The sequence below is a fragment of the Ochotona curzoniae genome, unplaced genomic scaffold (assembly GCF_017591425.1).
Source record: "Ochotona curzoniae isolate NIBS_2020 unplaced genomic scaffold, NIBS_Ocur_1.0 contig_2210, whole genome shotgun sequence".
NCBI classification, from domain to species: Eukaryota; Metazoa; Chordata; class Mammalia; order Lagomorpha; family Ochotonidae; genus Ochotona; species Ochotona curzoniae.
Window position 1 is genome coordinate 23,596,810 of NW_024465369.1, and position 26,913 is coordinate 23,623,722.

General features: G+C 41.5%; 1 protein-coding gene across 5 annotated transcripts in view; it reads right to left on the bottom strand.

Annotated features, from left to right (window-relative positions):
- The window catches only part of RBMS1 (RNA binding motif single stranded interacting protein 1), a 225,397-nt gene that overhangs the window by 85,310 nt on the left and 113,174 nt on the right, over positions 1-26,913 (bottom strand). For 4 of the 5 annotated variants that reach the window (XM_040971627.1, XM_040971624.1, XM_040971628.1 and 1 more), the window contains exon 2: positions 10,365-10,540. In XM_040971627.1, coding sequence (XP_040827561.1) covers positions 10,365-10,540 — 176 coding nt within the window. The remainder of the gene's footprint in view (positions 1-10,364; positions 10,541-26,913) is intronic. The other variant, XM_040971626.1, reaches the window with a different exon arrangement.

A 26,913-nucleotide genomic window follows, 5' to 3' on the forward strand; every position in this document is an offset into this window, starting at 1 on the left:
TAAAACATGTCCAACCTGCTGCTACAGAAACCGACAGCGCACATTAAAGGAGCAAGGAATGGACACAGAATCAACAGCATCTGCACTCACAAAAAAGGAGATTTAAAAGAAAAAAAGTCCTATAGTTTTGATTATTATTTTCAGCCCTGACTTTCCAATTAACTTCTGTGACGGCTAATACTGAAAATGACTTGCCAACAGCGTATGCACTGTTGGGTTATGACAGAGCAGAATGAATTGTGATCACGCCTAGGAATAACAAAAACATCCCAAGGAAAAAGGTCACTGACAAGAAGGAAGGTTGGCTAAATACTGAAATATGCATGCTTACCAGCAGACTTTACATAGGGTAGAAATTAGAAAATAGGCATTGCCGAGACGTTTCGGCCAAAGTGTCAAAGGCATGCAGACCGTGGGTGACAGTCATCATTAATGTCGGAGCATCCCGCCTCCCACGCTGACAATGGAAGCCCCTGTGCTGCAGTGTTTCTCCTTCTGCTACAGCACACATCTGAGTCACCGGCTCTCAGAAAGGAGTCCAGTCTCCAGTGAAGAATGGTGCATGTTCTGGGACTCATTTCCAGGGAAGTTCTGCTCTGATGATGGATTCAGCAACTCTCAGAAAGGGATTGAATTTAAAATATTATGATTTTTGAAAATTGCCCACCCACAAAAAGAAAAAAAAAGATTTAAGCAACTGACATTTGTAATGGTAAAACTGGAGAAACCTGAGGTGTATGCGACCCAGTTCTCTACTAGAAAGTGGGTAATTCATTCATGGGCATTTTTGCGTGCGTGTGTGTGTGCGCGCGCGCAGGCATGTGCGTACACACACACAGTTTACTTTGTGAAATTCTGGGGTTTCCAAGTCTTCAGATTATACTTTTGTATGTCAAAGGGTACTTCTCAAAGTTCCTAGAGAAACATAATTTAAAGATGAATTTATTTTGGTATAATGGTTTTTGAAATCCAAGCAATGTCTTATGACAAACTTTTCATTAATGTTAGGGAGACACTCCCATGCACAGACCTCTAATATTTTGGCACTAAATAAATATCTTTTTTGTAAGACTTTATATATTTATTTGAAAAGAAGAGAGAGAGAATGAGAACAGAGAGATGGGAGGAGGTGGGGAATTTCCAGCAACTGATTCACTCCCTGAAAGGCCAAATAAATTTATTTTCATTCCAGTTTTTCACCTTTTTTTCCTTTAAAGATTTATTCACACAGATTTACAGAAAGGGAGACAGAGAGAAAGATCTTCCCTCTGTTGGTTCATTACCCAAGTGGCCAGAATGGCTGGGAGCTGAGCCAATCTGAAGCTGGGAACTTCTGAGGCTCCCAAGTGGGTGCAGGGTCCCTAGGCTTTGGGCCATCCTCAACTGCTTTCCCAGGCTACAAGCAGGAAGCTGAAAGGGAAGCAGGGCAGCTGGGATATGAACTGGTTCTCAGATGGGATCCCTGCGCATGCCAGGTGTGGACTTCAGCCACTAGGCCTGAGCCAGGCCCTTTCACAAACTTTTTAAATAACTTTATATACTATACATAAAGTACCTGCAAACTGTGATTTATTTTTACTTTCTAAAAAAATTGTTTTGTTTCTAAAATTTTATTTATTTGACAGGCAGAGACAAAGGGATAGAAGGAGAGACTCATGGAGAGACAGACATTCAGACAGATCAGTTTTCCATCCACTGCTTCACTTCCCAACAGTCAGGCCTTGACCAGAAAAGGTCTAAAGATTGGCAGGGACCCAATCACCTGAGTCATTATTTGCTACCTCCCAGGATATGTGTCCATAGCTGGCTAGATGAAAACCACACTGGCCAGGACTGGAAGTGACACTCTGATAGAAGACTGTAGCAACATTTTAAAGTCACTCTGCCAGACAGCTTCCCCCATAGCATGTCTTTCAAGATTCCTCCACATTAGGAAAGGATATAGCGCAACTAACATGAACAAGAAAATTATTCTGTTTATGGCTTTCCCAAGAGATGAATGGAAAGATGAATGGTCACATGGACTGTGAATCCCAAACTCAACTCTGCTCTGACATCCACTTGTTGGGGTATTGGGGGAAATCACACAAGACTGGGCTGTACAACCCAATGGATTAAGCCTCTGGGACGGTTTACATCCCGAGTGCTTGTATTCCTGTCCTGCCTTTTTCTGTTTCCACTTCAGCTTCTTGCTGGTGCTCCTGGGAGGCAGCTCAAGTCCTCGAGTCCCTGTCACCCAAGAGGGAGACCAGGATGGAGCGTGAGGCTCCTAAATTCAGTTTGGTCCATCCTTGGTTGTTGCAGACCAAGGAAAATAAGCCTTTTTTTCCCCTCCCCAAATTCATTTAATGTTAAACCCTTCAAACTCTCAGAAACTTACTGGAATATCGTCTATGAGGATTGTGTTAAACTGTAGCTAATGACTCAACATTTGGATTCAATAGATTGGAATTCCTAGTGTTTTTTTTTTTTCAGGATGAGACAAAGTCTGGAAACTTCATATCTTAGATCACACTCTTCGGCAAAATGATCAACCTCCTTGTTCTAGGCCTCTTTGTGTTATTTATTACATGTCACCCTATTTTTTGCTGGCAACAGGAGGAATTTAACGTTCCAGAGACCACTGTTACTTCTCTTTTGTGCTCTAAGAATCCTCAACATCAGTTTGGAAAGAAGCTTTGGAAAGAATAAAAATTAACTGCTTTATACAACAAAAACATATGGAACTTAAAGCTTATTACTTACAAACTAAAATTTCTAAACTGACAAAAATCATAATAGTAATACTTAGAAAAAAAATGTCGTTTTCTGTGATCAGCTATGGAAAACTCATCATCCTAATGCAACTGCACATTTTGAGAAGATTTAAACATTTTTTTTCCAGTCAACAACACTTTTTTTTTTAAAGGGACACCAAGAAAGAGTTATTGTTTTCCAATATTCCACATATTTCCATTAGTTTTTTTTTCTTCTGGTCCTTTGAAGAAATCTGAGAATTCAAAATTCACTAGTTTTTAGTTCCTTTAAAAAGGCACTTTTAAAAACCTAAATATTCAAAAGGCTATGATGCAAATTTAAATGTCCAATGGCTCAAACACTGTCACTTGTTGTTCCTTATGACCTTACAAAGCAATGACCTCAAAAGTACGCCTGATCACTTTGGAGGGAAAACAAAAACAAAAACAAAAACAGATGGCCTTTAAATTCAGGTTAGGAAGAGCACCAGTCGGCAAGCGGGCTACTTTAAAAACCTTACAATGTTAGATTTCCAGGGCTAGATGAAGATAGACAGAGAAATAATTAACCATTTCAAGCTATCTCGTTTCCTCTTTGTTGCCCTGATCCCTATAACAACCAAAAGACCTTAACAATATTCGTTCAAAAAACAGCGTTCTGCAAACAAAAGTAAGCAACAAAATAAGATCTGTGATGATAAACTAACAGGTTTCAGGAAAGCATTCTGGGTTACTGGGCCTTCTTTGTGTAAAGCATAAATAACTACAGGGCCACATCTGAGAAACAAGGAAGAGGCCAAAGTTCAGGGTCCAAGAGGAAATTCCCAAGAGTCAATGTCTCTTCTATACTCCCAGTCACTGAGTTGAGAGGTGGGATGCTAAGGTCACTTTTAATCATGCCCTTCCCATGTGCGAGATACCCCCGCGCATCTCTAGTGTCCTCTCCCATTGCCAAACCTATCACACCCCCGGACAGGTCCACATCCTCTCAACTATCCATGTCTCCTGCTTCTCCCAGCCCACTCTGCCACTCTGCCAGAATTACCATCTGAGAGCAAGAAAAGATCAATTTTATCAATTTCTCTCTTCTTCCACTCCAATGGCTCCTCTGTACCTAAAGGACAAATTCAAAAAACCAAAAAAAAAAAAAAAAAAAAAAAAACACAACTTGTGCTTCTAGTTCCAGGTGCTAAAAATATGCTCTAACCTGCAGCTCCTGTTTCAGTTGTCTCTGTACCCACAGCATCTAACCTAATCACCAGGAGACCAGGTCCGCCACTGCTGGCTGCCAGGGATGCAACAAGAAGTCTTGGGGTCTGCGTTTTTAACCATCCAAGCATTCTCACACCTCTGAACTACTCAAGAAATCTTCCTCCTAGTCCTTCCATCCTGAGGACATCCTTGGCATCTCCTCCAAGAAAGCTTAAGGCAACCTGGCTTCCCACAGAAGGCGTCATTGACAATCACTGTGACTTCATTCTGTCTTAAAACTAAGCTTGGTAGTTAATGTCTACCTACATTGACTTGTAGCACTTCTCTGCTTCAGCTCTCAAAGAATGGGGAAAATTTGTAGAGGATAAAAAACAAAGATAGGAAATAAATCAGCATTGGCTATTACTACCAGGAAACTGAATATATTGCATACTTTTAACTTGTGATAAGCTCTCATATAATAAGCTAGATTTAACTTTTGCTTTGTTTTACTGCTTTTGAAATAAATCAGAAATCCACAGATGAAGTTGGAAGCGAACACACCAAGAATCAGTTTAGCAAGGAGAGAAAAGCTTAGGAAGTGAGAGGCAGTGGAACATTCTCTCGTGCTCTAATATCAGAAACCGTTCCTCCTTTCAAACAAGTTGTTGCTGTACTGCACTAGGTAGAATTTTTTTCTTTTTTTGACTTGACTTTAACACTATAATCCCCTTGAATCTACTCAGCCTTGGCCAACAGAGATTTGTACACTTCTGTTCCCACTGCAAACTGGGAAGAGCTGTGCACCAAACCTTACACAGAGACAACTATTTGTAAATCTGCAAGAGAGTGTGTGGACAGCACAGAGTGAGTTTACATGCTGTAATAGTTACGATGACAAGGAATGCATTGGGTGGGCCGCGGGAGGCTTAAACTACTATTTCGCAAGGACCAACCAAAGGCCCCAAGGGAGAAGAGGCTGGAAAGTATGTTAACATAACCCAATTCCCTGGCTTTCCCGGCTTGCAAAATCAAAATCCAGTGGGTTGCTTTTATTTCCCTCTTACTTTTCAACACAAGAATAAATATAATTCAGGCTTTTTCAGGTACTTAGGATTTTGAGGAGCAAAGGAGCTTGGGGAGAGGGATTGACATCAGTCATTGACAACTGCATCCTAGGGTGTGGACCAGTGTTTTACTTGGACGGTACTACTTGGTGTAATCCTGATCACAATCCTATGTACAGTCAGAGAGGTCTTGAACAAGTTCATGGAAAATAGATACTACCAAATAACTAGCCATGTGTTTTAAAATATTTTTGCATCAAAATAAAGTTGTCTTTGAATTTTATTTTTCAAGGCACTTTTGGAACTAGGCAACATGTGGGCCATCTGATAGGCTTTTTGCCTTGCACAGAGGTGGATAACCGCAATTTCAGAAACTAGCAGCCCTGTCTCTGTAGGTCTTGTAGATGAGAAACCTGTGAATATTATCTATCAGCTGTTTACACTGACTTGCTACTTAATGTCATAGGCACTTGAGGACAGACCTGGATGGAATAAAATGCTGAAGGGGACGGGTAAGACCTACAGGAAAAGGGCACAGTGGTTTCCGGGGTTTAAGCATGAAGGCGGCAGAGAACTTGGACTTAACCTCAGAGAACTGAGGAAAGAAATGGGCAAGAGGAGCTTAAGGCAAGGCAGCAGCAGGAGCCATCAGCTTGCCCTTGACCCTGCTACAGGAACAAGGACAGAAGCATCCAGTTCTGACACAGAAAAACAAGAAAGACCAAAGCATCATTTATGAGACTTGGTGAGCAAGGGGACAACAGGAAGTAGACAGTAACTGCTCATGGTTTCAAGTTTCAGAGACCAAGTCTCAAAATGCGATAGTTTGGACAGAAAGTGGATAATACTGATTTTGTGGTACAAATATTCAAGTGTGAAGTGTAGGAAATTAGCAAGAATGGATATGCCCAATGCTGTGTTCCACCTATAATGCCAAAATTCCACATGGACACCTGTTCAAGTCCAAGCAGCTTCACTTCTGATCCAGCTCCCTGCTTTTGGCCTGAGAAAGCAAGAGAAGATGGCTTAAGTCTGTGGTCCCCTGTATCTACAGGAGACCTAGACAGAGCTCCTGGCATCTGGCTTGGCTTAGCCCATCCCCAGCTGCGGCAACCATTTGGGGAGTGAACCAGGGGTAGAAGAATCTCCCTCCCACCCCACCTTTGAAATGAAGAAATCTTTAAAAGAAAGAAAGAACACTGGCAAGAAAGGAGGCTGTAGCTATAAGAGGACTGGACTAGGATGATCCAGACAGGAAAATGGGAAACTGAAACAGTCAAGAGGCTGGGAGGAGAGACATACAACAGTAAAACACAAAAACTGGAGTTCTGTCTGAGGAGCTGAAGGTAAAATGTAGTTAGAGGCATACGAAAGTGGGGAAGCAATGACAGCATCTGATTGATTTGTCTAGAAAGTTTACCTGAAAAGTATTTATCAGGCAATTACCCCTTGCTAAATAAACAGAGTCTAGGGAAGTTGTTGGCTTATTATTTTTTTTTTTTTGAGAAGACAATTAAGAATATCATAAGGTCAAAGGTAACTGGTTTGTCCTTTCTGTTATCCAGATGATTCCATTTCATTTTCTCAACTTGCTTTGTAATTGCAACAACACATTCTTTTTTCTTGGGGGGGGGGGGTGCTGGTGAAAGCTTTATTTCGAAGGTAGAGTTACACAGAGGGAAGGAGAAAAAAAAAATGGCCACAATAGCCACAGCTGTGCTGGTTCAAAGTTAGAAGTGAGTAGTTTTTCTGGGTCTCCACGATGATGTAAAAGCACAAGCATTTGGTCATATTTCACTGCTTTCGCAGGTGAACTAGCAGGGAGCTGGGTTGAAAGAGGAATAGCTAGGACTTTAACCAGTGCCCATATAGGATGCTGCACTGCAGGTGGTGACTACCTAGTCCATGCTATAGTGCCGACTCTGACACACTCTTCTTGAGTAAATACCCTTCTAAAATAAGCAGCCAAACTGCAGCAGTCTGAAGAAGTTCTGAGGCCCCATGGTTTCCATACATGCCTCAAAATGTTTAAGCTGTATAACCTGAATGTGGTTCTTCCACTAAATGCTCCTAGAAAGTACAGTCAAATAGCACAGCAGTTAAGACACTGCCTGGGACATGTGCTTCCCATACTTAGAAGGGCTTGGTTTGACTCCCAGCTCTGCTCTCATTTCAGCTGTCAGTGCACATTACATACACCCTACAAGGCAATAGGTAACAATGCAGGCAAGATGAGTCCTGCCACCTACATGAGAGACTCCGACTGCATTCCTGGTTCCTAGCTTCAGCTAGCACTAGCTTCAGCTCTTATGGGCTCTTAGGAAGTGACGCAGCAGATGGGAGATGTCTCTCTGAAATAAAAAGTTAAACTAAATGGTCCTAGAAAATGCATCTACTTTGAATCCACACTACCAATTCTTACCATTGTCACTACTCTGAGTTCTTATTGCTCATCTCCCTATTCTAGCCATCTAAAGGGACTGCCTTCCAGGCTGAGTCCCCTCTAAAACCTCCCAGCCTCTCCACCATGCTGATCTCTATACTTCTAGGGCCAAGAGTTTGTTTGGTCACCCAAGGCTGCTTTTAGTCTGTCAACTCGTTTAACATCACAACATCTTATTTTCTCACTGTTTCCTCTAACATCATAGTATCTCTATGTTTTAAGCCACACAGAGTTCTAACAACCACTTTTTGTCTCTCTTTAGTTTTTAAGATTTTCACATATGTACCTTCATTTTTCTTAAAAGATTTGTTTAAAAGAGTGTCACAGCAAGAGTGATAGTTAGAAACAAATATATTGCAATTCTGATTCCTGAACTGTCTATAACAGCTGGAATTAGATGAGGCTGGAGCCAGGAATTCTATGCAGGTCTCCTATGGGGGACGAAAGAACCCAAGTACTCCGACCCTCATCTGCTGCCTCTCACATTAGCAGGAGAATGGATGGGCAGCATGGAGTACCAGAACCTCAGAAATGCTACATGACAAGGTGCACTCGCAAATTTGCCTTAACATTTCACATGCTACAGAACTGGGCCCACTGGGATAAGCATTCCAGGTATCCTGGGAGCCAAACCATTTGTTTCAATTGCTGTCCCCTCCCCCAGTTCAGTCTCTTCAGGTCAATTTGCACATATAATGCTGAATTTTTGGTTCTAAAATGTATTTTGTTTCCCTTTTCAGAGCCATAGCGTTACACCCTACCTTTTCTGAGAAGCTCCTGATATCAACTTTTCCAAAACCTCTAATTATGTCCACTGGGTTTTTAAAGCACAAGGATGAGTCATTTTCCCATCAGGTCCTTGTCACTTCCATGTCACCAGCTAGCTATTCTTTATTGAAAACAATTAAGTTCAGAATAGGAATGTCCTTTTTATTCTATATATTATAATATAGCAGCTCAGCATGTTAAATCTGGTATTTACTAGATCCTTTGCATTAAACAGAATGAACTTTCCAGCAGATTTTGAGATAGAGCTCTCTATTTTCTGCCATATCTTGCCTTTGTACAATATGTATCAAGAAAGCTAACATCAGATTTTACTATCAGCCCTGAGATTTTGTAATAGACTTTCTTTGTAAATGATAAAACAGAGTGGCAGTTATTGCTGCTGATAACAGCAAAAAGAGCAATGTTTACACAAGTTAAGAAAATCCATATCCATCAAAGAGACCAATAGCAAAAAAAGGAATAAATATTTGACAGATAAGGACAAAATGCTCTTCTACTGCATTTGAAATGTAATTTGATTCTATATAAAAATTACTGGCTCAATTCCTCAATTAAATATACACATATAATTGAGTACAGAAAGCATGGTATTACCCCTTATTTCATGGTTATTTAACACTGTCTTCTTGACGTCAGCACTCAGGTAATTCAAAAGTAGCTGTGGAACAATTTGTCTTTTGAAACCCTCTTCCTTTCTTGCACACCTCAAGAATCTGAGAGTTAGCAACCTTCTTTTGTTCCCTACAAAGTTGTATTTTTAGCTCCACTGACTTTACGGTGCTCTCTCTACCTGTAATTATGCTGCAGAAGCATCAGAAGGTGCCAATGAAAGGGCAGCAACAGACAAGACAGCAGAAGGTCTCTTTGTGGTCTTGAACAGCTGCAGTAGGGCAGGGCATACCTGCACGGTTCCCACCGCCTCTCCCTAGGCCTGACAACCACAGGAGCCCGGACTGCTTCCACAGTAGACCCTAGCACAAAACATTATTTTATCACCTTGGAAGCCAAAAGCTAAGCTCATGGTCCAAGAGGGCTGAGCAAAGAAAGAGTTGACATATGAGAGGCACAAGACTCAGAATAATAACCCTTTAGAAAGTTCTCCAAATCCTAAAGGGTGACCACCGACTACTGCCCCATACCTCCTCTTTCAACACAAAGTGAAATCATCCACTCCTGAGAGAAGGCGGGTGGTGACTCTTCAGTTTCAATTTAGAAGTACTGTCCAAGTTAGTTTTGATTTTTTTTCTTTAAAAAAGAGTAATGAACTCGTATTTTATTCATGGTCCAAGAAATGAGATGTTATCAATAAGATGCTCTGAAATGGGAGTGTCTTTTGGGGACTAGCAAACATTCTCTAGTACAAAATTCCTTCTGTAAAGGACCACTACAGTCTTCAGATAAGCAAAAAGTGCTGCTATATGTGTAGGTTTTGATAGCGCGATGTAATTTGATGCTTTCAGTCTTTACACAATGATCATAACTCTATACAGTGCTGCTAGCTCCTTAATTTAAATTATTGCTTTCTTTCTTGGCTGCTAATGTAATTGCAGTAAAGCAACATATTTACATTTCATTCATCAAAGACATCAGCATATAATGCAGATTTACTTTGAAACTTTATGCAGACACCAATACATCCCCTAATAGCATTCAGAAAGAGTGGAAGTTGTTTTTTCTTTTTTCATTCCCAAAGAGATGAGGGTCAACAGCCTAGACCACAAAACTACACACAGGTGTGTCATCAAGACAGACTGAGATGCTCCCTGAAACTAAGACCTTTCCACATCGTTCAGATGACTTTGGATGGCTAACTATCATTCCTCACAGTAACAGCTAATGTTTCTCTCACAGGATGGAATGAACCCAAAAGGATCTACACACAGATTTTTTTTTGTTTAAACTTTTCATGTTCCAGTAAAGTCAGATACTACTGAGAGAATACTCCAATTTATTTTGCTAAGGACCCTACAGATGTTTACAGTGACCAAGTACCCAAAGACCAAGAATTATTCATGTTATTGTGATATTAGGGTGCACAAACTGGTCTTACAAACCTCTGAAATCACATACAATGCGCATCACTCTATCACAGGGCCTTGGAAACATTTCGCAACCCAAACAAGAAGCACCACTACTTACGGTTGGCAGAGTTTCACCAGGTCCTGGTCGGTGGTGTTGGGGGGCAGGCCTCGGATATAGAGGTTTGTTTTGCTTAGCTGATCCCATCCTGAGTTGCTACTGCTGCTACTGTTGTTATTACTGCTGGTGGTGCTGGGACTGGGAGGGGCCATGGGATGGGCTGGGACCAGAGACTGCTGCAAAACAAAGAACAGGAGGGTTAGCATGCTAAGGCCCCAGAAAGCACCCTTCAGAGGCCATCTGATCTCCAAAACAAATGAAATTATCTTGATCCAAACATAGATTACCTTAAGCTATTCTGATGCATCAAATTTAGCATATACTTTAAAAAGGATAAGCTCATTCTACCACCCACCTCCCCCCCCCCCCCCCCGGAAAAAAACCTCTCCTGCAGCATGAAATGACTAGGCATGCCTTTATTGTGACTAAATTTATAAAAGATTAATGTGTTCACACATTTTAAAGAAATACATCTCTTTGGACACTCAAAACTGAATGAGATCTTATGATATCATCTTAATAGTGATTTAGACATCACTAGGATTTCATCCAACTTTTCAAATTTTGAAGCACAAATGACTGAAAGTTACCAATAGTCTTATTTAGATAACTTGTCAAAAAAATTTTAAAGTGTAAGAAAGTTAATCCATATTCCTAAATGAGAACAACTTCACCTCATTCTTCAGAGTGGCCTCTGCACAGGACTGACAGGTACGCTACCTCTTGCTGGAGCTAACTTGCGAAACTGAGCCCTGATAAGATTGCTGGAGTGGTTGGAACCCTTCCCAGGTCCTGTGGTCCCCATCACAACTCTAGTAAAGCCTGCAACCAAGGGCACAGCGTGGTTTTACAGATTCAGCCTTCCTAGCAAGATCCTTCTCTGTGAACTGCTGAACCACATCACAGCCCCCAGACCCCAGGCCATGCCTCCCACTTTGGAGGAATTGCGATGGCTCAGCTTTACAACACAAGCAGGCATCCTCCAAGCAGATGCTCTGTAATTTCCCAGCAGGCCAGAAGTGTCCTTGCCTCACATTCAGCAAGAAATGTACCCAGCCAACGACACAGTTTAGGTTAGAAACGTGAAGAGACAAAATTAAATTGTCACTAGATAACCCCTAAAGACTTGGAGCTTTAGTGCCTGACTTTTACTACCACAAATGAAAAAAATTACACATAGGACATTAAATTCCACAGCGGCAAGGTCAAAAAGCCGACCTCTAATAGTAAACATATTGTCACTGAACTTGTCAGCTGTCTATTACAGATTCCTGGGAATACAATGTCTACCATGATCATCCTAATCCCATAACATGTTAACACACTAGGGTCTGGGTAATTTAGACACGTAACCATTTTTTCTGCTCCTATAACTTCCAGATTCTGCTTCCCACTATTCAGGGTCCTTGCCAAGACATCCTCTGAGCCCAATCACCAACATAGCTAAAGAGAGGGCTGACAAATAGTCAGTGTAGAGATGCTATTTTACTGAAGGCTGAATTCAAATCAGAAACATCAGCACTATTTAACACACACACATACTCACAGACACACAAGAAAAACCTGCTTGTGATCACATTGTAGTAAATCTGATTTATGCCCTTAATAAGTAGCTGAACTCACATCCTCTCGCCATGCCACTGTGTTTTCCCCAAGGGCTAAAAATGGTGCATTTTAAACATAATACTAAAACTAAGCTCGCTGGTTCTGTCACAAAGGATATTTCACACCCCTGAAGTCACTCAATTTCTAGTTGCATTTCCCCAGTTCTCCCCTATTTTTCACATCAGTGAGAACCAAGGCACTGGGAAGTTAACACATTTGCCTCCCTTTCCAAGCCTTTGACTGACACAGACCAGTCAGACAAGACTCAAGTTGGACTCTGCTGCCTAGAGACTGAGAGCCAGCCACCGCCGACACAGACTGCTCTCCAAGTGTCATTCACAAGGGGCCTCGGAATGCTTGTTATGACTGTCGGGGGACAAAGCACAGCCACCTGCGGCAAGACTTGGAGACATAGGAGAGAAGCTGTGGGTTAGGCTGATTCCCACTTCTTAGTGGAATTCTAACAACAAAGAAGCTAGTGGGTATTTTTGTTTTTATTTATAATTTCATTTTGTTTAAAAGGCAGAGAAGGAAACAGACACAAACATATGTTTCCCATCCAATGGTTCACTTCTCAAACTGTCCACAACAGCTGGGGCTGAGCCAAGATGAAGCCAAGAGCTAGGAACTCAAACCAGGTCTCCCCAGGGGGTGGCAGGGGCCAACTGCCTGAGCTGTCCCAGGGTCTGCTTTAGCAGAAATGGAGCCAGGGCTTGAAAACCCAGGTATTCTGACTTGGGACACAGGCATTGTAATTTGGCATCTTCACCACCAGGCCAAACACGCACTCTGTATCAGACATTTAAAAGATGATATTCCAATTCTGCATCCACCAGAAACTGTTTTTGTCTGGGCTGGAAAGGGGAGTGCTGGCTGCAGAATTGTATGACGAAAAGAAACATTTGGGGTTGTAATTAACTTGAAGATTATTTGGACAGACATGAAAGTAGTAAGTATTTATGTGGCAGCTTTTGACAGGAGGACCATGATTTACATTTCTGAATCCACCTGGATGATTTAGACACATCTGACAGGCATTCATATTTGCTATAGTAACGGTTTTTTGCTTTGGAAAATGGGTGGGGAGCCACACATGAGGGCATTTCAAAAGTCAGAGAAAAAATACAGCTAAAAGATAAATTCATTCGGTGTAAAAACTTTTTAAATTCTTGCATGCAACACATTTTCCATGAATCTTTTGAAGATTCCCTCCCATAGCAGGTGCCTCTCTTTTCTCCTGTCTGGCCTACTACTTAACACAATCTCTTTGTGCCCTGATCCCACTGAGGACATGGGGGTCCTGGCTACAGGTAAGGAGGGGCTGCTAGCCACCAGACAAATCCTGTACAGAAAACCCATTCAAATTTAAATGTGATCTAAATAGCAACTTCTTCTTGGGACTAGGTGACAACAAAGAATTCTGAAAGAAACAAGCCTGGAATTGAGTTGTCCTGACCATTAGCAGGAGGCTGGATCAAAACCAGAGGAGGATTTGGGTCAGGGATACCCCCAGGTACAGATTCAACTGCTGTGCCAACATGCCCATCCTTGTTTTTCTTCCGGAAGGAAGAAGTATCTTGGAGATGATTTAGTGAGCACACAGCTAGAGTTTGTTTTTTTTTTTTTTTTTCCTAAAACAGGTTAGCTTTTTTTAAAAACAAGGTTTCTAAATTTCACTTTATAAATCTTTTCATTCAAGACTGAGATTTGCAAATAACTTTTGAAAGCAAGAGCATATTGCAACTAAGCTTCACGTCTTACAAAGCCAAGGTTACAACAGTCAAGAATTAAACTCTCCTGGACTGAAATGCAAATACTGACAAGGTTTAATTTCACCTCAGGACTCTAACACATTTAAAACCATTATACGCTGCAGGCAGATAACACATCTTGATGATACAAATGGTAAACTTAAGGAAACCTAAAAATACATATTTTACCAAACTCCATTTTGCTCACTGGTAGTCCTTTCCCATTTTTCATTTCAGAACTCCCAAACTGCTTAGGAATTTGAATAGACCCCCTGCGGATGCAGTTTATAGATTGCTGAAGCCATTCCATTCAGTTAGGGAAGTGGGTGGCTAGAAGGCATTAGGCAACTGCCTACCCAACCTGAGGGAGCCCAGGAGTCTATCTCTGCCCCTTCAGCCTAATCACCTTAGGGTCAGGTAAACAGACTCCATTCTGTTTCTTCCTTGACAAGGGAAACAGTTAATTCCTGTTTCCAGGATTACATGTAGCTGGGCTTAAAAGATACCAAATCCTACAGAAAGCAAATGCAGCAGTGAACAAGTAGGGTGGTCACAGCAGTAGAGACTGCACTGTTTGACAGGAGCTGTATGACAGCAGCTCAAGAACAATGCTATCTGCCCTTGGGAATGGCCTTCCTGTGTCAACAGCACTCAGTGAACACTTCCTGTGTGAGCACCACTCAAGGTGGAAGGACTTCCTATGGGTAGGCATCCCATTGCAAAGCCCATCAGGCTTTCCCTCTCCATTGCATCAACCACCATCCCACCCATTACTCTCCTCTGGCTAAAAACATGTCTAAAAGTCCTTTAAAAATAAACAAAAATAGGGCCCGGCGCGGTGGCGCAAGTGGTTAAGTCCTCGCCTTGCACGCCCGGGATCCCATATGGGTGCCGGTTCTAATCCCGGCAGCCCCGCTTCCCTTCCAGCTCCCTGCCTGTGGCCTGGGAAAGCAGTCGAGGACGGCCCAAAGCTTTGGGACCCTGCACCCGCGTGGGAGACCCGGAAGAGGCTCCTGGCTTCGGATCGGCATAGTATCGACCCGTTGCGCTCACTTGGGGAGTGAATCATCGGACGGAAGATCTTCCTCTCTGCCTCTCCTCTCTGTATATCCGCCTTTCCAATAAAAAATAATAAAAATAAATCTTTAAAAAAAAAAAATAAATAAACAAAAATAATCCCATGTGAAATTCTATATATTAACGATTATATACACTGCCATATCATTTTCTATCCAGCAAACACTAAAAACAAAGTCTTGGGAACCAGCCTCTGGCATGGTGGTTAGAATACTTATATCCCACATCCTCATGACTGTATTCAATTCCCACTCCAAATTCCTGCTTCCTAATAATACAGAACCCGGGAGCAAGGCCTGGCTCAAGTACTTGACTTCCTGCAACCCACATGGGTGACTGAATTTTGAGTCCCTGATTTTGACCCTCCACAGCTATTGAAGGCATCTGAGGAGTGAACCAGCAAATAGGAGCTGCCTCTCTGCCTGCCTGCCTGCCTCTCTTTAGATGAAGGCTCTTCACTTTAAATTCTATTGTCTCATTTCCTTCCTGTTGCTAATTGGCTAAAAAGTGCTCTAAGCAATCTTAGCCCTGTGGCTAACCTCTCCCTCCACCCCTCTGTGCAACTTCCCCAAGAATTCCAGCCCATTTTAAAAAGAAATGTAACCTAAGACTTAAGGCCACTATCCTTATATCTGAAGAGATTAAACAAAATCCTCCCTCTGTGGTTCCTAAACAATACACACACAAGGCAATCACCACCAGGAACAGCAGGGTGGGTCAATACACCAACTGATTTACGCAGAAACAAAATAATCACTATAGTTGCCCTGAGAGTAGAGAGAAGTTACAGACCATTATCATTTTCCCCAGGAAATACTGGTGGCCTACGTACCACGCAGTGATGACACATAGTACATTAATTTCCATACACTGGCTCCTCAATGTATGCTTGCAAGATGTGGCAGAGATGAATATCTTAAATGAATTATGCAAGGGTTTATAGCATGGGGGGGGTACTCTAACAGGCCAACTTTATTTGTATTCCTTTAGCCATCTGAGCTGCTGAAGCACAGAAGTGCAACTGGGTATGGTGACATACAAAGAGAAGTTCCAGCACAAGAACTGGAAAAACCAGAGATGTACTTGGCAAATATGAGTTGAGAAATTGATGGGTGACAGTTGCTCTTCTGGGTATGTTAGAGAAGGAATGCCTGAGGCCAGGAAGTAGCAGTGCAACATTTAAATTTAGGAAGACTAAGAGAGCATCTTCTCAACATCTCACTCTAACTGTGGGAATACAGTGATATCAATGACCCCATTGGTTATAAGGATTACCAAAGCTGAAAATCACAGTATATATAACTGGCACCACCACCTTCACTATCCCCCATTGAGGAATAAACTTATCAACATGTCCCCAGAATGTAAAAAACTAAGCATCAGATCATAAATATTTTCTTGTTGGATTAAGCTCTTAAAGTAGAGGGGTCCCTGTTACAGGTGCTATTCAAATAGAATCTAAAACAAAATGCCCAGTATGCTTTACAATGAATTCTCCAAGATCTCTATCAAAAGCTGATCCCTGTAATCTCCATACAGACATGTCTTTAATTCATGAAGAAAGCACCATTCTCTCAAGCGTTTGGATAAAAACAAATACATGTAAGACATGTACTGTTGAATAGCTAGTGGCCAACTGAACGGAGGGAGACCATGCTGCAGATGTGAACATGCAACTAAACAAAAGGAAAAGGTCCTTAAGGGATTAAAGCAGCTTTGGTGTGGTCCTATTGGTTGTAATGCAGGTGTGAAGATTAAAGGCTAAGTGATTTGGTAATCCAGGGTAGAAAGCATATATTAAATACAACCTATGGTTTCTAAAGACAAAATTTTCTTCCAGATCCACTAAGACAGCCAGATTGCTTAGCACCCATGCATTTTGTAGGAGTTAGTTCTGGACTTCTGCAAATCAGCCCCATAGTGCCAGTCGCCCATAAAGGTTCTTCCAAGATTGCCAATACTATACCAACTTGCTCCCGGTGCTTTGATGCTTTTTGTTCCTCCTGGCTTTTGTAGCAGCACTTGTAACTGGGGAAAGGAGCCAGAAAGGGTAAGAGACCCACATGAAGAGATCACACCCACTGCAGACATTACAATTGCTTCCCCAAAAATGGGAGGGAAAACAAAGAAAGTGAAAGGCCTACTGCAATGTTTCAGAACTTCCTTGCCACAGAATACGTTCTCAAGAAGGAAAAGCTTTTATTACTCCTAGCCTCATTTACCCTCAGTCCCATTGCAGGCAATGGTTTGGGATGGTGTAGAATCTAACAGAGTGTAAACAAGAGCAGATCAGGGTAGAGGAAGAGGGTGAAATGATAGAGATGGGTTGAAGAGGGCTACTTGCAAGAAGTGGGCACTAAACGAACGTATTATTTTTGAAAACAACATTTATTCATTTTTCGTGCAAAAGGTAGGCCAACCAAAGGAAGGGAGACACATACACACACATATATACATACACACACACAGAGTGAGAGGAAGGGGGAGCGGGAGGGAAGGAGAGAGACAAAGAGAGTGAATAGGTATAAAATGAATATCTTTATCTTTTATCTGTTAATTCAATCCCCAAATGGCTAAAACAGCCAGACTGATACAGGCCAAAGCCAGAGCTAGGAACTCCATCTTGGTTTCACCTGGGGAACAGAGCCAAGGCATTTGGGCCAGGCCATCATCTGCCACCTTCCCAGCAGCATTACCAAGGAACTGGGTTGGAAAAGGAGCAGTCAATTCTCCCTCAGACTGGTGCTCTGAAATGGCGATGCTGCTGATGCAAACTTATCTTGTCCCACAAGGCAGGTCAGGGCAGTGCAGTGTGAGCTGAATATCAATCCCAATAAGAATAAAAAGATCAGAGCAAGTGGGCAAGGGAGGGGGTGAGGGACAAGCACAGATACAGATCCGATGGCTGGTTCTTCCTCAAAGTCTACGGAATACAGAACCTGGTTGGATGAGCCAACTGACAAACAAATGTTTTGGGTGGAGATGGAGTAGCAGTACTGAGTGCTAGAAAGGTAACAGAAGGACCTAAATACCAAAGTAGAACATAGAGATGTTATAGTTACCCTGGGCTCAAAGCATAAAGAGAGAATTTAAAAAGATGAGTGAGGCTTCCATAGCACCATATAAGCCACTGCCTGAGCACCAGCACTCAATCTGAGTCCTGGTCACTCTGCTCGCAGCTGGTTTCCTGCTAATGCACCTGAGAAGGCAGCAAAAGACAGTCCAAATACTTAGTTTCCTGAATCCATGTGGGAGACACGGATGGAGTTTTAGGCTCCTGGCTTTGGCTGCTTCAGCCCCAGCTGCTGTAGCCATTTGGAGAATCAATCAGCAGATGAAAGACTACTTTGTCTATCTTTTTCCACCCCATTCTGTAAATCTGTCTTCAAACAATCTTTAAAAAAAAATGGAGGAAGAAGACAGCTGAAGGGAACCATGCAACCAGGAATATTCCTCTGCCTTCCATGAAAAGATAATGATTGGATGGAAGAAACAGAACATACAGGATTCAAGTTCCACCTTAGCTCAGTCTGGAAGAGATGATTTTCCTGGATAGCTCCATTGCTCATATTTGGAACAATTTCAGACTGGATGTTAACTAAACTCACTTCCATTCCTAAAACCCCATGGCTGGAAAAGGCTTCTTACCATCAGCAGCTAAGGATTATCCAGACAGAATTCAGCCTGAGCTTGCTGAGATTCTTTACCTGTTTGTCAATAGCCAGGGAAGTAATGGTAGAATATGAATTATACCCACAGACCCCAAGAAGGGGAACTTCTACCACGCAGTACAGCTTAAGGCCAGAAGTCACACCACAGGACTGCTTTCCTATGTGTCTTAGACCAGCACTGACTCTCTAATTAGCCACTTGTGCTTCTAAGAACATATTCTAAACACATAAGCTATTCTAAAATTACAACAAAAGCCTAAATGAAGGAACGCAAAAGCAAACAAGCAAACAAAAAATACAGAGCTCCTCCCTGACCTGGAGTGTCCTTAGTTGAACAGTTCTATTGCTGCTGAACTCACCAAATAACAGAGATCTACGGAGACTTAGTGAGCAGGCCGGCACTGACATGTCATCAGCATGAAAGGCTGACTTCACATTCTATTCAACCTCTTCCATTAAAAGCTCTGAAACCACCTTCAAAGAAAATTCAGAAGTATAAGCAAATTACAACCCAAACAACCAGCTGTATGAGAACAAGGTAAACACACAACTCTGTCCAACTTCAGGTGTGCAATTAATTATTCTGCTGGAGTCTGAGCACAGGTGCAAAGGAAGTGCTTGTTGGCATCTTCTGAGCCGTGCATGTGGCACTTCCGGATCCACATGAGTTTTCCTCAACACAGAGCCCTGTGAAGCGGAGAGAGGCAAACTCTTGCTTTCCTCTTTCCTTAAGCTAAATAAGAGAAAAGAAAACTTCCTGAAGAAAGCGAAACATTCCCTGCATCCTGATCATTCAGAGTAGCTCTGCAATGCTCTCAATCTCTGCCTCGCCCCAGTGAAGCTTAGATTCCAGAGCTGACAACTTCCCAGCTGGTCTTTAATCTCCCACAGCACAGTCTCTATCTTCTCCACAAAGTTGAGGAGTTAGGGCATCGCCACTGAGAGGGCAAAGTTGACAGAGTGCTAACTACCCATTCTACAACACACGTTCTCTATGTCCAGCAACTTACAGAAAGTATTTTAAATTGATGAACTACACACAAGCTTACCTTGCTCCCTATCCAGTTTATTATAGTTATTTATCCATTTAAGATGCAGCAGGATATGTGAATAAGCTTACACTCTCATGGTATATATATACTCTGAGGAACCTATACTGTTAGGGACCTGAACACACACATTTGAAACACTCTAACATGAAGCCTTATTTGACAAGACTGGAGACAAAGTTTTTCTGACTTAATGCAACTCAACATGTAACATCTACATTTGTTCCCTCATAGGGAAACATATAGCTTTAGTGACACTATTGTAGAATGGTTCTTAATTCACTATGTATCCATCTATGTCCTTCCGTATATAAGGCAACTTCAGAAAGTTTGCAGGAAATGGAGACTAAGAAAGGTTAATTTTGGTGCATTTGAAACCATGCATACACAGGGTTTTCAAAAAGTTCATGGAAAGGTGAGTTATGAAAAAAACTATGAACAGATTCAATTTCTGCCCAAAATAAGCCTTCTTTTATGTTTCATTTTTCAATGACTTTTTGATGCTCCCTGGTACAAACGTGTCTGTGTCTGCAAGTACAAAGAGAAGGAGTGGGTGTTTATTTCTGAGCTATGCTGCCTATAAAACTGGGGTTTCTTTTTTGGCCTCAGATCCACTTTAAAATTAACTTTCAGACTGTGCTGTCTGCCCTGTCTATATGCACAGGTATGGATATTCACATAGAAACAAATGTCTACTAAAACGATATTTTCCTTTACCCCATGCAACATACCCTTAAAAGGAATATTAACATTACTTTTTCTAGTCAGCTTAATTTTTTAAAAATATTGGTAGTGACCTACTAAGTTGAGTTGAGACTCCAGTAACGTTGTCACCCACCAGTTAAAATGATCATGTGCCATCTTCCTTGAACTGATGAACTACCCACACTGTTTGCTAAACATGCAGATTTCCACTCCACCTTTTGGGCTGGGGCTGACATTCTGCGTGTCTAACAAGCTGCAAAGTTTTACCCACACAGAGCAGATTGAAGGCAGGACTCCAGGCCTATGAGAAAAGAATTTGGAAAACTCCCTTTCAGCTTTGAGACAAGCAAGCTGCATCTATTCACCAAGTGAGATGAGAATCTTTGCAATACAGTATCTGTTCACAACAAATTTTTAGAGCTGGCATGAACACCAGAGACAATAAGATCCAATAATTCTGTACTGAAAGGATAACAGAACTGAGGGACAGTAGGATGGTGACTGGGGGCAGGTGCAGTATTTTAACTTTTATTAAAGAGATCTTGGCATTAAAAAAAGTCTAAGAAGCACATATCTAATCCAACCTGTACATTTTCAGAAACCTGAGGTACAAAGTCAAACCTAAAGCCAGATAGCGAATCGGAGGCAGAACTAGGTCCTCAATCCCACCAACCCTTGTTTGCTGCAAAGATGATGGTACAGGAAGTTTTCTTCAGAAGTTGGTAACAAGTAAGTAAAACTGATACGTTAATCCTGATATGTTATCATAGGAAAACATGTATTTTATACAGTCTCTTTTGTACTTCACATTTTATTCAGTGTCAACTTGGATACAGTTTTTTTGCTAAAGGAAAAAAAGAAAATGCATCAAATTTACAACTCAAAATTCTTTGTATTATACATTTGTAAAGAGCACACATGAGCCTCATCTATAACATTTACAAGAGAACACACAAAAATCACCCAGCTACTTAGTGCAGCTAAGTGTTTTTCTGAGCACATTCAGGACTGACTGGTAGCGTGACAGGCTTACAGGAGAAATCCATGAGGAATCAATAAAGTTGCCCATTCAGTGTCTAGTCTCCCCACATGGCACAAATTCATACACTTAAACCACGTGACTTCAGTCTGTCAGTTTTCTTACGCCTAAATAGATCTTCGGGAACATAAAATGCACGTGTCTCCCATCCTAGCAGCCCACCAGCAAATCTGGAAAAGTAGCCCTTATTCCACCACAAAAAGCATGTTCCCAGTTATACAGGGACACATCGGATTGAATGCTACTGCGTGCTTGGGCAGAGCATCTCCTGCGAGCAGCTGCCCTCAGACCTTCCTTTCTGCAAAGCGCCAGCCTAAGCATGATGTCTAGCCACTGCGGTGATGCTGCCGTCAGCTGGAAACCCTGCTGGCAAAGACTCACTCTTCCCTTCCTCCCTTCTGAAGTAACACCTCAGTCTGTGAAGCAGAGTCTCAGAGAAGGCTTCAATGTGTACATACATCAGATGTAACTTTTTTCTTTCCTTTTAGTTTGACAATTATTTCGCAATACACAATTTAGAATTTGGAGTAAGTGCTTAACAAATGAAAAGTGATGATATTAATCTAATTGAACACTTTTTTCCTGTTTAAAATTCATCACCTCAGGGAACCAAAGGCAAATGCTGCTAGATACTGAAAAGGCAGATGGGGCGACTCTGCCAAAGAACCTGGTATAGTATACAAATCTCTGGCTCCCCAGAGGCGAGATCCAGAACCTCCACTTAACTTGAAAGGGGTCAGGTTTGGAGTTCAGAGGTAAGCACCATACTCAGTTCCCTCACTCAATTTTTCACATCCTTCTTATCCTCCCTTACGTTTAGCTTCATGTCTTTAACCACTACCACACATACTCAACCATGCAGGTTTTCACTGTCCACTGATGTCAGAAAGAAAGCAACCTGATTTATCAGCAACGAGTACTCAACTGGGTGGCAGTCATTGAACTTGGAAATGTACAAAGATGGTGACACCATTTCTCATCACTAGTCATAAGACACACAATTATGAAAAAAAGTACAGGCAAGTAGAAGGTGGCTTTGGGAGTGTCCACACTCCATGATCAGCACCGGGGATCAGCTCCTGTTCCCCCTCACACACCCTCTGCCTTCCCCCATCCCCAATCCCAAGCAGCTAGTGATCTTTCCAAAACAACAAAGGAAAAACCAGGCCAGAGCCCAAGCGTTGTGGTGGGAGGGCAGACAGGAACTGTGGTCTGGGTGTGGCCGGCAGCTACACCAGGATCTCAGAGTTCCGGGAACGGAAAGCAGCAGAAGCGAAACTTCAGAGCTCCTGACGTCATCACTTCGTCTGGTTCAACAAGAAAAAATCCAGCAAAGGAACCCAAACTGATTTTAAATTTGTTTCTTCACAGACAACTTTCCAAATTCCTGAAATGCCAGTTTTTGGCTACTTCCCTTGCCCTTTTGATTAGATTTAATTACAAAACATCACACTTCTTGATTTGCAACTCAGAGCACAGAGGACAACAGTGAATGAAGAGAAAGTAGGAGCATCTTTCCTTAGATCATAACCAAGCAACAACTAAGTTGCGGTGTGGAAAATAATTCAGGGAGGAAAGGATGAGCTTCCTCCCGAACATGGCAGCCAGGAACCAGAAAAGCCCAGCATCTCCTTGTGGCTGACAGGAACTACCAGCAGCCACTTGGCTGTTCCCCACAACCCAGTAGCTGTCACAGTTATACAAGACTTGCTCCAACCAAATGGTCCCAACTACAGACCATTTTGCTCAGTGACATAAGTCAATCTCACAACAAATATCATATGTTCTCTCTGGCAACCTTCATGCAAAATATAAGATCAACAGCTTTTTCAATATTGTTTGTGCTACATCTCAGGGCTTTGATATCTTTGTTCTTATTTTCATTAAGTTTCTGGTTTTCTTGTTAATTTCCTCACTGACTCATAGGTCACACAGTAATATCATTTGCTTTGAGAGGGTTTTTGATTTTCATTTCTTCAGTGACACATTGGTCACTCAGTAGCATGCTATTTAACTTCATGTTTTTGCTAATTTTCTATTTTTTCTTCCTGTTATGGATTTTGTTTTATGGCTTTTTGTTTAAAGGGATGTATAGTAATTGTGTAATAGAAACATCATATCCAGATATTGAAGACACAATGCAGTATGCATCTCTACTTCCAAATCAAAGATGGATTCCCAATGAAACTGTTAAATATACCTTGACAATAGGATGCTGAACTCTCTGCCATTGTCCATGCCTACAATGTCAGGATATACTTAAATAGCCAAATGCTGAACTTGTGACTGTTTATGAAGGACTATACTATTGTAATGATATAGGGGAAATCAGTGTTGTGAGGGGAGGGACTTGAGGGAAGGGGGAAGGGAAATCCCAGTGCCTATGGAACAGTATCATCAAATAATAAAATACATACTTTTTTTAAAAAAAGCATCACCTGACACTTACAAGCACTTCCATCACAAGGCAAATTAAGAGATGCAAATATAAATGACAGATTAATCCTGCATGGATATGCTGATAAAAGCTAATAAAGAAATTATACATATTGGGGTCAAATTTAATCCATAAAAGTCTTGGACAAGTTATAAGACACTGCTACCCACAGGAATACATATAGAAACTGTGCTATAGACTGTCACCTCATTTAGGATCTCCCTGGTTGCAAAATTCCATCACACTTGCAATACTACCTGATATGCAAATTCCAGCCCACAGTTTCCCTAGAAACAGATCAAACACCAGAAAAACTATTTCCTCCTGAGAAGTGGATAAGTTCAGCTCTTTGTTCATCCATTTTAACTCAGTTCATAATAGTTTTATCTTATTATCATCAGAGCTACCCATGTAATCTTAACAACTGGCCAAATAAGCCAAAAGTCAAAGAGAAAACAGTTTAAATGACGATAGTTGATGGTAAATATGCTTTCCTAGAAAATTCAGCATGATTCATAGTAGTGTTAACATTTCTGAGCCTTCACAATGCATTGGCTCACAGACACAGGCGCTGTATTCAGTGGTTCATTGAATACAACCACAGCACAATGAGGTAGATATACTTATCACTGTTTTACAGATAAGAAAATAGAAAAGTTCAGGGAATTCTCCCAAGGCCCCTGAGGAGGTGACAGTTTGATTGTGAAATAATGTCCCTCTCAGGAGCTAAGGGCAAGAGTAGAATTTTCAATGTATTAGAGGCCTCACCTGACATACACTTGCTCTAATGAGGCTTTATAAACACTGTACACCTGTGAATGAAAACCATCCAATAAAAATAACCAAAAAGCTTGTCTCAGGATAGTGCAGCATATTCTATTTTCTCCAATGCAAGAGCACAGTGTTACGGTAAAGGAGAATCGCAATAATATCAAACTTCTCAGGAAATCTGCTCTCCTTTAGATCTTCTCATTATAGAATACATTTATATCAATAAAAGTTACCACTTTTCAATGTAGCATTTTTCTTCTTTAAAGACGTAAATATTTATTTATTTGAAAGTCAGAATTTGATAGATCTTTCATCCAGTGATTTATTTTTCCATGGCAACAGCAGCCTGGGCTGTGACCAAGTGGAAACCACAAGCCTGGTATGCATCCAGGTCTCCCACATAAGTGCAAGGGTGCAAGCACTTAAACCTGAGGGCTTTCTGTTGCTTTCCAAGGCAGATTAATAAGGAGCTAGCTTGAAGCGGAACAGAACTCCAATGGGTGTGCACATGGGATACTAGTGCAGCAGGCAGCAGCTTGATCCCTCAGCGCTGCAAAACAATCCCCCTCATTTGGATATCCAGCAACTCTTACCACTCGTCTGTACTGCTCAAGGACATGAGCTCATGCCTGACCTGGTAATCTCATCTGGGATCCCAGAACCTGCACCAAGTGCTTGAATAACTACAGACACTGACATGTATTTATTGAACAGCTCTGGCATCTCATGAGGAAGGTGAGGTTGGCAAGAGTGGTGACAGTGCAGCCTAAGTATCTTAGCATGGAGTTTGATGCCTTGGAAGAAATACATTAGCTGGTAATTTCCCTAGCTCAAACAGAGTCTTCACTGTCACTGGGAATTGTATTTCCTCTCCAGATTGAAGCATCTCTGGAAATACTTCTGAACTCCATGACAGGTGGACTTTTAAAATTCTGAATTTAGACTTCAAAACACCAGAGACATTAGAGAAATTATGATTGATGGTGAGAGTTACAATTCAGAAAAAAATCTGAATCCTAATAATCTTAACTTCATTGCCTTTGGATACAAGGGATATGGGGTATCTGTCTTTTCAAAACAGATTAATCAAAATTACTACAAACCTTCAAGAAGAGGTAATCACTTTGGGATCCTCCTGCTTTTGGTAATGGCCACATCTGGTCAGGCAGTTGTTATTCATTCTTGCCAGGATTTGCTTTATTAGACTTTCAATTGAAAAATGACACCTTCACTCTAATTCTTTTAATTGATTTTTAACCTTAGAGAAGTGTAAGTCAGAGTTATTTAGCAGACTAAGTTCCTACTGGACTCGCCTGAGTGGTTTCATAAATTCTTTCAAATGAGTCAAATACCACCCACCTCAACTCTATCAAAACTTAAAAAGTAAACTTAAAAACAAAAAGGTTACTCCTTGAAATGTGTCTCATCTCCTAAATATATCAAGCTAATGAATACAGCCCAAAGCAATATAAACACAATTAATTTCCACCAAGAAACCTAAAAACCACCATTTACATAGTAACTGTAAGATATATATGCATAAAACTATTCCAAAACTAGAGATGGAATCTAATGGGAGAGAAAGAACGTGGGCATTACACAATACTTGGGGGGCGCTGCTGAAACAAATCGCCATAATCCAAGTGGTTTAAGCCACAGATAGTTTCTCCTAGCTTAGAAGGTCAATGTAGTCTCCTTTTCTCTCACTTAAACAATTCTTAATGATAACTATTATCCCCAGCGGCACTGCACAACCTCAAAGCAAACATGAACAAACAACTTCTTCAGCCTCCATCCACAACATCTAGCGAGGAGGCAGGACAGCGATTAGAGTTGAAAGGACAGATTCCAAATCCAGATCCTACCAGACTACCTATGACGTAGCCTTGGGTCAATTATTTAACATTTCCCATCACGTTTCATCTGTTCATCTGCTGAGTGGAGAGATGAAACTACCTATACATTGAAACTCACAGAGGATCACCTAAGCTAAGCTAATGATTGTTAGGCCTTCAGTGAGATGTCAAGTTTTTGAGAAGTGCTCAAAAACCATTACCTACTCCTCAGGTCACCTCTCTCAGTGTCTCCCTTCAAGCATAACATTCAGGTGGGCTTTGCCCAGTAGGGTACCAGCAGTGCTAATATAATATTTAAGCATCTTCTCAATTTCCCTCCTCCTACCCCGAGGATCCTTTGTATAGCCACGCTGAAGGAAAAATGAAGAAAACTGGAAGGAAAATAAAAAGACTCCAGTTCAGAAGTGGAAGGCAACAGGGACAGTGGAAAAAGCTCAGAGTGCTGATTCCGCAGCCAAGATCACTAGAAAAGTTGGCCTATTCAACACTGGCACTGATCTTAGACTTTCACCTGAAGTCAGTCTTGCCACCTGGGTTCTAACTAGAGATGCGTTACCATTTGGGTATCTTTTTTGGAATCCCAAAACG